This window comes from Scyliorhinus canicula, chromosome 10 (genome assembly GCF_902713615.1).
Source record: "Scyliorhinus canicula chromosome 10, sScyCan1.1, whole genome shotgun sequence".
In the NCBI taxonomy this organism is placed as follows: Eukaryota; Metazoa; Chordata; class Chondrichthyes; order Carcharhiniformes; family Scyliorhinidae; genus Scyliorhinus; species Scyliorhinus canicula.
Genome location: NC_052155.1, coordinates 40,106,032 through 40,121,182, shown reverse-complemented (window position 1 = coordinate 40,121,182; position 15,151 = coordinate 40,106,032). Strand labels below are relative to the sequence as shown.

The 15,151-nt window shown below is 44.4% G+C and overlaps 1 protein-coding gene across 3 annotated transcripts in view; it reads right to left on the bottom strand.

The window, feature by feature from the left end:
- The window catches only part of LOC119972307 (CMP-N-acetylneuraminate-beta-galactosamide-alpha-2,3-sialyltransferase 1-like), a 99,509-nt gene that overhangs the window by 52,446 nt on the left and 31,912 nt on the right, over positions 1-15,151 (bottom strand). For all 3 annotated transcript variants that reach the window (XM_038808802.1, XM_038808800.1, XM_038808801.1), the window contains exon 2: positions 2,587-3,330. In XM_038808802.1, coding sequence (XP_038664730.1) covers positions 2,587-2,853 — 267 coding nt within the window. In that variant the 5' untranslated portion in view covers positions 2,854-3,330. The remainder of the gene's footprint in view (positions 1-2,586; positions 3,331-15,151) is intronic.

Here is a 15,151-nt window from a genome sequence, read left to right as displayed (position 1 = left end):
GGTTTGTTACTAAGACAAGAGAGAATTGTTCCACAGTCTCTGCGCAAAGTAAGACAGCAAAGGATTCATGAGGGTCACCTTGGGATAGAGAAATGCAAGAGAAGAGCGCGAGATATTGTATATTGGCCAGGAATAAATAAAGATATACAGACAATGGTGGAAAAGTGTACCACTTGTCAATGATATCAATATTGACAAGCAAAGGAACCGACGGAGGTGGGCGAAATTGTCTCAGTTTCTTGGCAAAAGATTGGGATAGACTTTTACCTTGAAGGTAAAGAATATTTGCTAGTAGTGGACTACTATTCAAACTATCCAGAAGTAGCACAGTTGTTAAAACCATCAACAAATTGTGCTATTATGCATACAAAAGCAATATTTGCACGTGATGGCATTCCTCAGGTAGTTATGAGTGACAATGGACCATGTTTCAATTGTTTTCTGCAATAGCCTACCGTGGGGAACCTTATCAAACACTTTACTGAAATCCATATACACCACATCAACTGCTTTACCCTCATCCACCTGTTTGGTCACCTTCTCGAAGAACTCAATGAGGTTTGTGAGGCACGACCTACCCTTCACAAAACCATGTTGACTATCTCTAATCAAATTATTCCTTTCCAGATGATTATACATCCTATCTCTTATAAACCTTTCCAAGACTTTTCCCACAACAGAAGTAAGGCTCACTGGTCTATAGTTACCGGGGTTATCTCTACTCCCCTTCTTGTACAAGGGGACAACATTTGCTATCCTCCAGTCCTCTGGCACTATTCCTGTAGACAAAGATGACTTAAAGATCAAAGCCAAAGGCTCAGCAATCTCCTCCCTAGCTTCCCAGAGAATCCTAGGATAAATCCCATCCGGCCCAGGGGACTTATCTATTTTCACACTTTCCAGAATCGCTAACACCGCCTCCTGATGAACCTCAAGCCCTTCTAGTCTAGTAGCCTGTATCTCAGTATTCTCCTCGACAACTTCGTCTTTTTCCTGTGTGAATACTGATGAAAAATACTCATTTAGCACCTCTCCTATCTCCTCGGACTCTACGCACAACTTCCCACTACTGTCCTTGACTGGCATATACTCTTCAAAATCAACACAACCAGAGGACGAATCAAATATCACTGTACAGACTGAAGTTCCGAAAAATGATATGGTCATACCAGTTGTGCCTTTAGAAATGCAAGACTGTCAATCAGATTCATCTGATGGTTACGGGGATAGGTTGGAGGATTTGGACTTAAGTGGGGTGCTCTTTCCAGGGGCTGGTGCAGACTCGTTGGGACGAATGGCCTCCTTCTGCACTGTAAATTCTATGATTCTATGAAGTCAAGAAGATCAACAAGGCATAGGAAGAAACCTGATAGATTGAATCTGTGAATGGACAATATAACTATACATGATATAAATGACTGTGTTATGCATATCATATATAATATTTATTGAAATGATGTATAATATGTTTTGTTCAAAATCTCAAGGAAAGGAAGTGTAATGATATGCATAAGCAATTGTACATGTAAATATGTTTGACCTCCGACCACTAGGTGGCAAGCAAGTAATATCACGTGAAACTGCTACCTAGGGGGAGTCTGTCGGAGATCTTTGTGGTTAGTTGTGTTTGTTCCAGTTTGTTAGTATTAGTTTCCAACCCACAGTTTGTTATACAATAATAAATTGGACTAATCTAGAACGAGATGTTCTTTGGTATGCCGACTCAGTCATTGTCTCTGTACTAGAACATAACAGCCTCGAGAGGGCATTAAGAGTCAACCACATTGGTGTGGGTCTGGAGTCACATGTAGGCCAGACCTGGTAAGATTGGCAGATTTTCTTCCCGAAAGGACATTAATGAACCAGATGGGTTTTCACGACAATCGACAATGGTTACATGGTCATTGGTCGGCACATTACAGGAAGGATGTGATTGCACTGGAGGGGGCGCAGAGGAGAATCACCAGGATGTTGTCTGGGATGGAATATTTACGTTATGAAGCGAGGTTGCATAGGCTTGGCTTGTTTTTGTTGAAGCAGAGAAGACTGAGGTGCGAACAGATCCAGGTGTACAAGGGCATGGACAAGGTGAATGGGGAGCAGCTGTTCTCCTTATTTGAAGGGTAAGTCATGAGGGAACACAAGTTCAAGGTGAGGGGCAGGAGGTTTACGGGTGATGTGAGGAAAAAACTTTTTACCCAAAGGGTGGTGACAATCTGGAATGCACTACCTGGAAGGGTGGGAGAGGCGGATTGCCTCACATTCTTTAAAAAGTACCTGGGTGAGCACTTCATAACATTCAAGGTTATGGGCAATGTGCTGGAAAATGGATTAGGTAGGTGGGTCATGTTTCGGTACAGACTCGCTGGGTCTCTTCTGCACTGTATTTTCTTTGATTCTGTTAATATTCTCAGGAAATGTGCGATGCTTGCACTTAGCAGTCCAATTTTCCAAATACCTCTGACTTCTTAAGTTTCTCTAAGTAACTGTATATCCCAGAGAATCTATATTGGTATTTTTATTGTTACAAAGAGGCTTTTCCCTCATATCAGTTGAGTGACGACACCTTTTGCAACGGGTACTTACCAGCCACCACTTGTAGGAATTTTCAGGAATGGTGTAGTTACTTTTGGTCAGGATGGGAGACATAGTGGGAACGTATCGTTTGTCAAACCACTCCGATTCACCCAGTTCAGATATGCAGTGGCTGCATTTGCAATTTCTCACAGTGAAGAGTTTGTGCAGAGTTGAGTTAAACTTGCTGGTGTAAATGAAAAAGGCAGACAGCAGCACCAAGGCAAAAAGTAGCAAATACAAAAACCAGTGAAGCTTCTGTGGCTTGTAAACAAACATTGCGAAACCTTCTTGCTGATAATACTCCTCCCCACTTAGGCAATAAAAATACTGGCGGGGGGAAAAAGATGTGGATGAGACTGCATGTGCACTCTTCAAATGGGTCTTTGTTTATGCCTCCAATCTTCTCAGGTGGCTGGTTGTTGAACAAGAAAAGCAACAGTTTTAAGCAGAGTTCCACAAAAGGGAATCTTCTGATCAGAATCCAAAGTGTTCAGAGAAAAAGCAAATTACATCAAGTTTTCCTGACCATCAGTCCAGTTTAATGTGGAGTTGAGCCAATTTTTAGAATCTTAAGAGTAAGAATGACGCACTTGGAAGGTGACTTCAAACCAGCAGGTGTGACTCCTGTCATGTTGATTGCTTGGACTCCAATGATACGGTTGGTTTCACTTTTAGAATTTACCTCCATGCCATTTTGATTTGGCAATCTCTTGTCCACACGTTGAATTCAAAATGGCTGAATAAAACTTCCCCCTAAATCAAGAAAACAAAAGAAAAAGGTCAAAAGGCACACTTAATTAATTCACTGGAAAGGAGAAGGGGGCACTTTCTGAGAAAGTAACCTCATGCAGATGTCTAAGATTCAGGGTGCTACTGAAAGGAGTGGAGGAGAATTGTGGGACAGAATGACCCATCTGTGCTGGGCTTGTTCTGGAAGTGCTAGTGTTTCTAAGATGGGAGCGAGTAGAGGCAATTCTTTGTATCTGAAGCCTTACAATTCAACATCACGGATATAGATGACATTGACGGAATAACATCACAGGCCTGGAATTCGTCCCCCTCTTCTGTACTTGTAAATATTTATAGTTTCAGTTACTTATCAGTAGCAATTTTCTGTTGCTTGAGAGAGGAACAAACAAGTGGAGATTCACTAACTCGCCTCCCTCTTTAAGAAAGTAAGAAATAGGAGAGGGAGTAGGCCAGATGGTCCCTTGAGTTTGTACCAACATTCCATGAGATTGTGTCTAATCTTTGCACTCAATTCCCCTTACCCTCTACAACACCACATCCTTATTTCACCACAGTCCAAAGGCCTATAAATATACTCAATGATACAGCATCCACATGGGGCACTGGCAGCAGTATTGGAACAGGAGGACTGGGACCAGTGTTCTGGCAGAAAGGATAAATAGGGTGGTCACAAGGACTTTAAAGTAGCAAATAGTGGGGAGGGGAAGGCCTCAGGGGAACTCCATACAGATCCAAAAACAAGTAACAGGGCAGAGAGTAAAGAATTAGTCAGGAACCTAACTTCTGGAACTGCAGCTAATGGCAAAACTACAAGAAGTATACTGGTTAAACCAAAAGTGAAAAATAATAAACAAGCAAATAAAATATCAGCGCTGAGGGACAGGTCAGGGGGAGTAGGCTAATTAAGAGTTCTACATACAAATGCATGGAGTGTAAGGAATAAACTAGATGAGCTGCAGGGGCAAATGCAAATTGAGGATTATGATGTAGTTGCTGTTACAGAGACATGGCTGCAGGATGGTCGGGACTGGGAACTATATATACCTGGTTATAAAGTTTACAGGAAGGACAGGGAATATGGCAGAGGGGTGGAGTAGCCTTACTGAGTAGAAACTATCACTTCAATGGTGAGAGAGGATATAGTGAGCGGAGGCATCCAGTGGAGACCATGACTGGAACTGAGGAAACAGAAAGGATCTAAAATTGTGATGGGGGTTGTGCATCGACCCTCTGGCAGAGGTTCGGAGGTGCTAGATTGTATAAAGGCAGAAATTAGGCAAGTGTGTAGTAAAAGCAGAGTAGTATTAATGGGGATTTCAACATAGACTGAGAAAGGCAGACAAGCACCAGTCAGAAATGTAGTGAATTTCTGGAATGTGTCCGGGATAGTTTCCTGCAGCAATATGATCTGGAAGCTACAAGTGGCAGGCAGTATTAGATTTAGTTATGACTAATGACCCCAATTTAATGAGTAGCCAAGCAAGAACACGGGGGCGATTATCCGAGCCCCGCGCCGGAGAATCGGAGCAACTGCGCCACGACGTCGGCGCGCAATTCGCCATTTGCGTCGGTGCGTTTGGCGCTGCGCTGGCGGCTGGAATCAGTAGGGCCGCGGATTCTACGGCCCGGATGGGCCGAGCGGCCGCACCGACATGACAGAGTCGACACGACCGACATGACAGCAACCAGGGGTGAACAGCGGCGGCAGGAACTCTGCGGGAACAATCGGGGGGGTGGCCTGTGGGGGTGGGGGCTCCCACACCCGGGGGAGGGGGCAGTGCTGGGGGGGGGTCTCCGATGGCGTCTGGCCCGTGATCGGGGCCCACCGATCGGCGGGCTGGCCACTCTGTTGGCGGGCCTCCTTTCCTCCAACTGTAATGTTATATCCCTGCGCCATTTTTGTGCGGGGCGGCCTGGGGGAAGACGGCCACTGCGCATGCGCTAGTTGGCACCTGCCCAACTGCGCATGCACGGGTCCCAAGGAGGCCCCGCCCCTGCAAATCGCGCCACGCCCCTGCCAGCCCCACAGAGGACCCAGAATGGGAACGGGCGCCGACACCAGAGTAAATCACTCCGGTTTTTACTCCGGCGTCGGCACTAGACTGCCGTTGGGAGAATCCCGCCCGTATCAAATAGTGATCACAACTTGATTGAATTCAGTGTAACATTTGAAAGTGAAAAGCATGTTTCAGATGCTAGAATTTTGGACTTGGGTAAGGCTGAATTTAACAGGATGAGGCACTGCCTGGAAAGACCTGTTAGTGAGTCAAAAGACCAGTGGAGAATATTTAAAGAAACGTTAACGAGACACAAAGCAAGTATGTACTCTTGAGAGGAAAAGGCTCGGTTCAACAAAGAAAAGAGCCATGGACAATTAGAAAGGTTAAGGACAGCATAGAACTAAAAGGGCTTACACAAATGCAAGACATAGCACAGATCCGGACGAATGGGATAGATACAAGGATCAGCAAAGGGTCACACAGCAGCAAAAGGAAAGCATAGGGCGGCACAGTGACGCAGTGCTTAGCACTGCTGCCTCAAGGCGCCGAGGACCCGGATTTAATCCCAGCCCCGGGTCACTGACCATGTGGAATTTGCACATTCTCCCCATGTCTGCATGGGTCTCACCCCCACAACCGTAAAGATACGCAGGTTAGGTGGTTTGGCCACACTAAATTCCCTCTTAATTGGAAGATAAATAATTGGGTACTCTAAATGTATATAAAAAAAAGAAAAGCAGGAAGTGAAGAGCAATGCAGGCCCACTAAAGCTGAACATGGGGATATTGTTAATGGCAGACATGTTCAGCAATGACTTTGCCTCAGTGTTCACAGTAGAAAAGGAGGATAACTTGCCAGAAGTCCTGGAAAAAGTATTAGACGATAGAGGACAGGGACCTAATACAACTAACGTAAGTACAGCATTACTAATTAGGAACATTAATGAAACTAAAGAGTGACAAATCCCCAGGATGTGACAGTTTCCATCTGATTGTGTTACAGGAAGTAGGGGAGAACATTATAGGTCCATAACTGTAATCTTCCAGAGTTCCCTAGATTCAGTTGTAGTCCCTCTGGATTGGAAGACTGCACATGTCACTCCAATTTTTAAGAAGGGTGAAAGGGGGAGGCATGGGAAATACAGACCTGTCAGCCTAGTATCTGTGGTGGGAAAATTGCTGGAGTTTATAATCAGGGATGGGAAAACTGAACAATTTTAAAACATTGGTCGATCAGGGAGAGCCAGCATGGATTTGTGAAGGGAAGGTCATGCCTGACTAATCTTATTAAATTTTTTGAGGAGGTGACTAAGATAGTGGACAGGGGAATGTCTATGAGTGTCATTTATATAGACTTCCAGGGCAGCACGGCGACGCAGTGGTTAGTACTTCTGCCTCACGGCACCGAGTTCCCAGGTTTGATCATGGCTCTGAGTCACTGTCCGTGTGGAGTTTGCACATTCTCACTGTGTTTGCGTGGGTTTCATCGCCACAACCCAAAGATGTGCAGGGCAGGTGGATTGGTCACACTAAATTGCCCCTTCATTGAAAAAAATGAATTGGGTACACTAAATTAAAAAAAAAATTATATAGACTTTGTACAGGTGTTTGAAAAGGCCCACACAAGAGACTGTTAACTAAAAGGGAAGCAAATGGAGTTGAGAACAAATTATTGACATGGTTAAGAAACTGGTTGAGTGGCAGGTGACAGAGAATGGGGATAATGGGTAATTACTCAAATTGGCAGGAGGCGACTAGTGATGTACCACAGGGATCTGTGTTGGGGCCTCAATTATTCACACTACTTATTCATGACTTGGATGGATGATGGCATAGAAAGTCATATATCCAAATTTGTGGATGATACAGATTAGGTGGTATTGTAGACAGCCTAGATGACAGCATAAAATTGCAAGGAGATACTGACTGACCAGCTGAATGGGCAAAATTGTGTAGATGGAATTTAATGTAAGCAAGTATGAGAAGATCCATTTTGGTCCAAAAACAAATAGAGGCAGAGTAATTTCTAAATGAAAAGAGGTTAGGTGACTTGGGGGTTCAGGTGCATGGGTCCTTAAAATGCCAGGAACAAGTGCAGAAAATAATCAAAATGGCGAATGGAATGCTAGCCTTTATATCTAGTGACTGCAATGTAAAGACACAGGGGTTATGCTGCAGCTGTACAAAATCCTGATTAGACTCCACTAGGAGTACTCTGAGCAGTTCTGGGCACCACACCTTAGGAAGAATATTTTGGCCATGGAGGGAGTGCAATGTTGGTTTACAAAATGATACCTGGATGACAGGGGTTGAGTTACAAGAGATTACTCAAATTGGACCTGTTTTTGATAGAATTTCAAAGGTTAAGGAGTGATATGATCGAAGTATTCAAGATATTAACAGGGAAAGACAGGGTAGATAAAGATAAACTATTTCCACTGGCTGGAAATTCTAAAACTAGGGGGCATAGTCTAAAACTTAGGGCTAGACTGTTCAGGAGAGATGTTCGGAAGCGTTTCCTCACTCAAAGGGCGATGGAGGTTTTGAACTCTCTCTAACAACTAAGCTAGATTGTTAATTTTAAATCTGAGACAGATAGATTTCTGTTCAGCAAAAATATTAAGGGTTATGGGTCAAAGGCAGGAAAAGGAGTTAGGTCACAGATCAGTAATGATCTCATTGTCTGGTAGGACAGGCTCGAGAGGCTGAATGGCCTACTTCTGTTCCTATGGACAGGTTGCCCATCAACCTAATTGCAGTTAGATAGATGTTATAACAACGCAGGGTAAACCACTGATGCATTTTGGGGAATGTGTGGTAAGATTTTTCAGCATGTGCTCATGGTCAGTGGATTTAAAAAAAAAATAAATTTAGAGTACCCAATTCATTTTTCCAATGAAGGGGCAATTTAGCGTGGCCAATCCACATACCCTGCACATCTTTGGGTTGTGGGGGCGAAACCCACGCAAACATGGGGAGAATGTGCAAACTCCACACGGACAGTAACCCAGAGCCGGGATTGAAATGAAATGAAATGAATGAAAAATTAAAATCGCTTATTGTCACGAGTAGGCTTCAATGAAGTTACTGTGAAAAGTCCCTAGTCGCCACATTCCGGCGCCTGTTCGGGGAGGCTGTTACGGGAATCGAACCGTGCTGCTGGCCTGCCTTGGTCTGCTTTCAAAGCCAGCGATTTAGCCCAGTGTGCTAAACAGCCCCTAAGAACCTGGGATCTCGGCGCTGTGAGGCTGCAATGCTAACTACTGCGCCACCGTGCTGCCCGTAAGTGGATATTCATTGTGTGAAAGCACATTAGGAATTTTCACCTGTAGATGCTAATGTGCAATTAGCAAAGCATTAAGGACTCATTATGGTGAGGACTATAGGATGCGCGGGAATTGTACTCTTAGGGAATTGAGACCACAGAATTGGGTCCATCTTTAACTCATTCACTTTGTCCGTGGACCATACTTGGCAATGCAGGAGTATAATATTAGATAAAAGGTGTCGATTACATCTGGAGCCATTGTTACAGCATGGTAGCATTACAGTTAGCACTATGGTTTCACAGTGCCAGGGTCCCAGGTTCGATTCCCGCTTTGGTCACAGTCTGTGCGGAGTCTGCACGTTCTCCCAGTGTCTGCGTGGGTTTCCTCCGGGTGCTCCAGTTTCCTCCCACAAGTCCCAAAAGACATGCTATTAGCTAATTCTCCCTCGGCAGGCAAAGTACAGCTAATCAGGCAAATTTGTTGGCCACCAGCCAAATCAGTCATACCATATCCACACTTAATCTCTGTTACTGATGGTGGTCAACCTGCAGCTCCAGTTTGAACCAGCGCAGGCAAGCACAGTGCCTGAGCAGGCGCTGGAACGTGGTGACTAGGGGCTTTTCACAGTAACTTCATTGCAGTTTTAATGAAAGCCTACTTGTGACAATAAAGATTATTACTACTTTAGGCCAATATTGGATGCTTGCAAATTAAATTAGTTACTGATGATTGTAAGGGTCCTTCATATTTATTCCCTATTTATTCCCTTATTTCCCCTTTTTTTATTTTGCCATTTCATTTTTGATCCATGGATGATCAATGGACATGGGTCTTTAAGGCAAATGGCGTTGCCTTTAATTGAAGCAGAGGATTTCATCAGCAGAAGAGATCACTGTGCTTGCCTGCGCTGGTTCAAACTGGAGCTGCAGGTTGACCACCATCAGTAACAGAGATTAAGTGGGATATGGTATGACTGATTTGGCTGGTGGCCAACGAATTTGCCTGATTAGCTGTACTTTGCCTGGTTATGGGTGGTGATTGGATCTGATCACACTGGAATGTTTTTCAGATCTCTGGGGGTTGAGTTTGGTTTTAGTTTTGATGTTGGCAGCCCTGGCAAAAGTCCTGTTATCCTTCCCTCTCCATTTTTCTCCAAAACGGCTGTGTTTCTCAACTGGCAGTGTGGAAGTGAATTTCATTTATTTGTTTTAAACCTTGCTGTCTGTATGTAATATTAAGGGTCTGAAATATATCTGTGATCCTCAAGTAAAAAATGTTGAGGGAGTGAGATGAGAGTAGAATTCTGTATCTGATAATGCAGGGACAGCAAAGATGAGTATGTGAAACCTTGTCGACTGAGACAAGGGATATTGGAATGTGAAAGAGCTGACTCAGGAGCATGAGAGGGAAGGAGATAAGGAAGTTGGGACGTTGGAATGTGAAAGAGCTGACTCAGGAGCATGAGAGGGAAGGAGATAAGGAAGTTGGGACGTTGGAATGTGAAAGAGCTGACTCAGGAGCACGAGAGAGAAGGAGATAAGGAAGTTGAACCTGAGGGACAGATCGGATAAGAAAAACCGTTAGCAGCAGCAAGTTGCATCATAGTCACCAGCCTTTCTTAGGATAATAATTTCATATAAGCACATGTTCTGGATCCTTGCCAAATCATTGGTGTATCTAGGAATTTAAGGGGACCACCTCTAAGCTGTGTTTGTATAAAGAGACAGTCCATATTTTGGACTTCGGCACTTCTCGAAGGTGGTTCCCCGACTAATTAGAGATTTGTCCCGGCCGTGAATAAACGAATATTCGTTACTGACGTGTTCGAGTGTTTTACTTCTGGACTGACGGACGGCTATGTGAAAGCGCAATTCACAGCAGGGAGCCTGGTTATATCTTTGTACAGGAAATATTCAGACCCGACCAACTCTCTCTCCAAAAAGGTGAAAGCAGAACTGACCAAATCTCTCTACAGAAAGATAGCGGCCTTAATGCGAACCTTGAACTGAAAACATTGAACAACTATAAGGTGTCTTATCAGAAGGCCTCCTGCCTGTGAGTACTGCATTTTCTAAACTACAGGGACCCTGAATGAATGACTCGACAAAGAAGACCATTACCGGTTGAAAACCAAAGGCTCCTAGACTCCAAGCTTGCTGTGAAGAAAGTGTTAAAAATAAACCAACCATCTGAAGCAAAGACTCTTGGGCGAGATTCTCCGCAAATGCGGAGAATCGTAAAGGCTGCCGTGGGACATGCCGTGACCCACGGCAGCCTTCACGCCCACTTCCGGGGCCGATTCTGCCCCCCGGGCGGGGATAGGAGCGCGGCGCTGTGCGTCACGGCGGCGCGGCCGATGACGTCAGCCGCGCATGCGCAGTTTGGACAACGCCAACCCGCGCATGCGCAGTTGCCGTCTTTTCCCTCAGCTGACCCGCAAGACATGGCGGCTTGATCTTGCGGGGCGGCGGAGGGAAAAGAGTGTGTCCGTTACGGACGCACGGCCCGCGATCGGTGGGTACCGATCGTGGGCCTATGCCCCCCTTGGCATGGCCATGGTACTGCCGTGCCAATTGTGCCCCCAGATGGGGGCCCCAAACGGGCATCTGGCACCCGTTTCACGACGGCAGCGAGCAGGTATGTTTGCTGCAACACAAGTGAATTATCCAATAATTCTCATAAATTATAAATATCCGTAAAAAGCGGCGATTTGTGGCGTGGGTCGGGCGTGGGGGGTGGGAGAATAGCGGGAGGGCGTGAAAAATGTCGGGAGGCCTCCCACTATTCCCCCACCCGGCGTGGGGGGCGGAGAATCGCGCCCCTTGTCTTTTTTACTTGCATCCTTATTATTTTTCACCCCTTCCCCCCTCCTCTCTGTTTGTTTGTCTTATGTATCTGGATGGGACAGTTAAAGTGAGTAGTAGGTATTAGCTTGTCATTAACCAGTTGTATTTACTGCATATTTCATGATAGTCCAGGTTAGAACCAAAATGCAATTGTGTTTAAATTTACAAACTTGGTGACTAATTATTGGGCAGCCAAGGGCCAAAGACTTAGAGCATTTCTATAAGAATTATTGGATAATTCACTTGTGTTGTGACTCTGGGGCATGTGGGGCTGCTATTGACCGTGGTCTAGCCCAGAGTGTCATACCACTATGTTGAATTAACAAATTTAATAAAGAGCAGGGATCAAAAACGGTGTAGCTCAGTATATTTCCTAATTGGTATTCACCAACCTAGTTGCTTTAGAAGTTCAGAAAAACTGGCATCAATGCATTTGAGGATGCCAAGACTTTGAACCTTCCCATGTCTCGTGATATATGAGCAGGCAAAACACATGCTTATGTCTGTTTCCACAGCTAGCTTTTGTTGGAATACCTCACTGCACTGCACTGGCTGATCAGGAGACTCTCTCTGCTCACTATGGTCATATTAAAAGAATTTACAGTTTGATAAAATAACTCATTTGGCCTTTTCATGAACTCACCTCCCGTGGACATCAAGTCCTGGTGTGGGACTTGAGCTTCCAGCTCGGGAGCAGGAACACTATCCACTACACCACAGAATGGTACTACACCCTCTAGTTCATAGAAACTCGGTTTCACAAAAATTACAGCAAGCAGCATCAAAAAAGTTTAAGTGTAGATTAGTAAATGCACAATTTGCTTCTTTTGCCTGACATGTGATAAGCTTGTGTTCTTGGCAAGCTCCTGAGCTGACAAATGCAGCACCTTTTCATTTTTTAATTATGTCAAAATAAATAAATATGCCACGTGTCTCAAATGAACCTGCATGCATAAATTCATGTTTCAATGTCCTGTTAAATAGTCAGAACAACGTGATGCTACCCAATGTCTCAGTGCCGTATAGCCAGAGCCAGTAGATAACTGATAGTTATCCTGACAGAATGTTTAGAACATGACCTTGCTATCACAGACACCTTGTTCCGCCAAAGGGATAAGCAGAAGACCTGATGGATTCACCCCTGCTGCAAGCACTGACACCTAATAGACTATATCATTATCCGGGCAAACACAAGAGACTGAGCCCAAGAAAGAAAAGTCCATTCAGTAACAGCACCCACTAGCTACCAGCAACTTGAAAAAGGCTATAAAAATCATTTTTTCACTGCCTCCCAACTGATGTGGAGAATGCATTTCAGACAGCATTGATGGTACCTATCTCATAATAATAATCTTTATTATTGTCACAAGCAGGCTAACATTAACACCTCAATAAAGTTACTGCGAAAATCCCCTGGTTGCCACACTCCGCCGCCTGTTCAGGTACACTGACGGAGAATTCAGAATGTCCAAATTACCTAACAGCATGCCTTTCGGAACTTGTGGGGGGAAACCGGAGCACCCGGAGGAAACCCACGCAGATAATGTGCAGACTTCGCAGACAGTGACCAAGCCAGGAATCAAACCGGGGACCCTGGCGCTGTGAAGCAGCTGTGCTAACCACTGTACTACCACTAGGGCCTTACGGTGACGTCTGTGCGTAGTCTGTTGCTAAAGGACTTGAGTCTTTCCGAGGTTGAGGCTGACACTGATTCTTTGGTATGCTACCGCAAAGGTGTCAAGCATGGCTCGGAAAGTCTCTTCTGGGAGAGTGGAGATGGTGATGTCATCTGTATACTGAAGTTTCACAAGCCATGTCAGTGTCATTCCTTCTTGGATTTCAACCAGTTGAGGTCAAAATGTTTTCTGACATGTAGACGATGTTCACTTAATCGCGCCAAATTCACTGCTTTGTGGATCGAGCTTCTGAGCCAGGGAAGGCAGCAACAGCGTAGCAGTGATACCATTGGAGTCAAGCAACAAGTTGTGGACAGATGAGGTACATTAGGAAGCCACAGAAAGAAAGTCCTGAAGGAAAGTAAGAACCTTGAACATTTGTTCCTAACAATCTGCAACAAAGGCCACAGGATGGCCACAACATTTCCAACCGCCAACTGAAAGGCAGCAAATCACAGCTCTGAGTTCACTTTGTTCAGAAAATGTGTACAGTTTTGTTTTCTGGACCGTGATATTTATGAATGTATAAACAAGCCATTGTTACGATCCCAGTTGATGTAATTTTTAAAAATAAATTTAGACTACCCAATTATTTTTTTTTCCAATTCAGGAGCAATTTAGTGTAGTCAATCGACCTAACCAGCACATCTTTGGGTTGTGGGGGTGAAACCCACACAGACATGGGGGGAATGTGCAAACTCAACACGGACAGTGACTCAGGGCCGGGATTTGAACCCGGGTCCTCAGTGCCAGTCCTACCAGTCCCAGTGCTATCCACTGCGCCACATGCCGCGCCCCCCCCCCCCCCCGCCCCGCAGCTAATGTTATAATTGGAGAGGAAGATCTCAGAATGGAACCCTGGCTCAAAATAACTTTTACTTTTTTTAAGAATATATGGATAAACACAGTCACAGGGCTACCAATTAGCTTTCAACAACAAAAAAAAATTATTAAACATGAAAAATTTGACAACACAATACTTCTTCACTCCCACTTACTGATCTTCACAAATGTACACAGATATTAAAAATAACACATGTTGCAATATATATTTTATGCTAAAAAGTTTTCAGTAAAGACACAGTCCCTGTAATCCAACAAGCTAACTGTGATCAGACAACACCCCATTTTGAAACCAAGTAACAGATGCCAGTCAATCGATCTTCGGTGGAGTTCTCCTCAAAGTCCCCCAGATGATTGTCACACAAGGGTAGCTTTAAGAAATGTATATTTGTCTTGGTTAACACTAGAAATAAGGTATAGTTTAAGTGGGTTTAATTTAATATTTCTGTGCCTGGAAAGGTAAAACTCTAGTTAGATTCATGCTGGACAAAGGCACTTGTATGTGTCGGGGTTGGGTTCAATTTCAACTGTGATTCTATTGTGTTTAGAGAGGGCTACATCGTGAAGGATAAATAAACCAACAGCGGTAGCTCCAGTTTCCTCCCACAAGTTCCAAAAGATGTGTTTGTCAGATGAATTGGACATGCTGAATTCTCTCTCAGTGTACCCGAACAGGGACCAGAGTGTGGCGACTAGGGGATTTTGACAGTAACTTCACTGTAGTGTTAATGTAAGCCTACTTCTGACACTAATAAAGATTATTATTATATCAAACACCATCAAAACAAGGCCCATGGAATGACCAGTCCAGCTATACAATCAGATGATGAGGATGGCCAGAGCACTGATACACCAAGTGAAGACATTCATTATGGTAAATATCAAAAATACACTGTGTTATGGTCACTCAAGGTGAGATGGAATGGCTCCCTTCTTTTCCCACTCACCACAAGAGGGTTTCTGCTTGCTAATGCTGTGAATGCTCAACCATTTTAAGTGCTGTGACTAAAAGAGATCCGTCACAAACACACACACACATGCCGATTTTCTTCTGGACATTATTTCCTGCATTGATTCTTCAAACAATGCCTGTGGCATGTGGATAGTCAAACAACAGGTAGGGATCAAACTGACCAGCAGGAAATAGAGAAAGGGACATACTGAGACCACTCAGGGCCCTGTTCATATCTT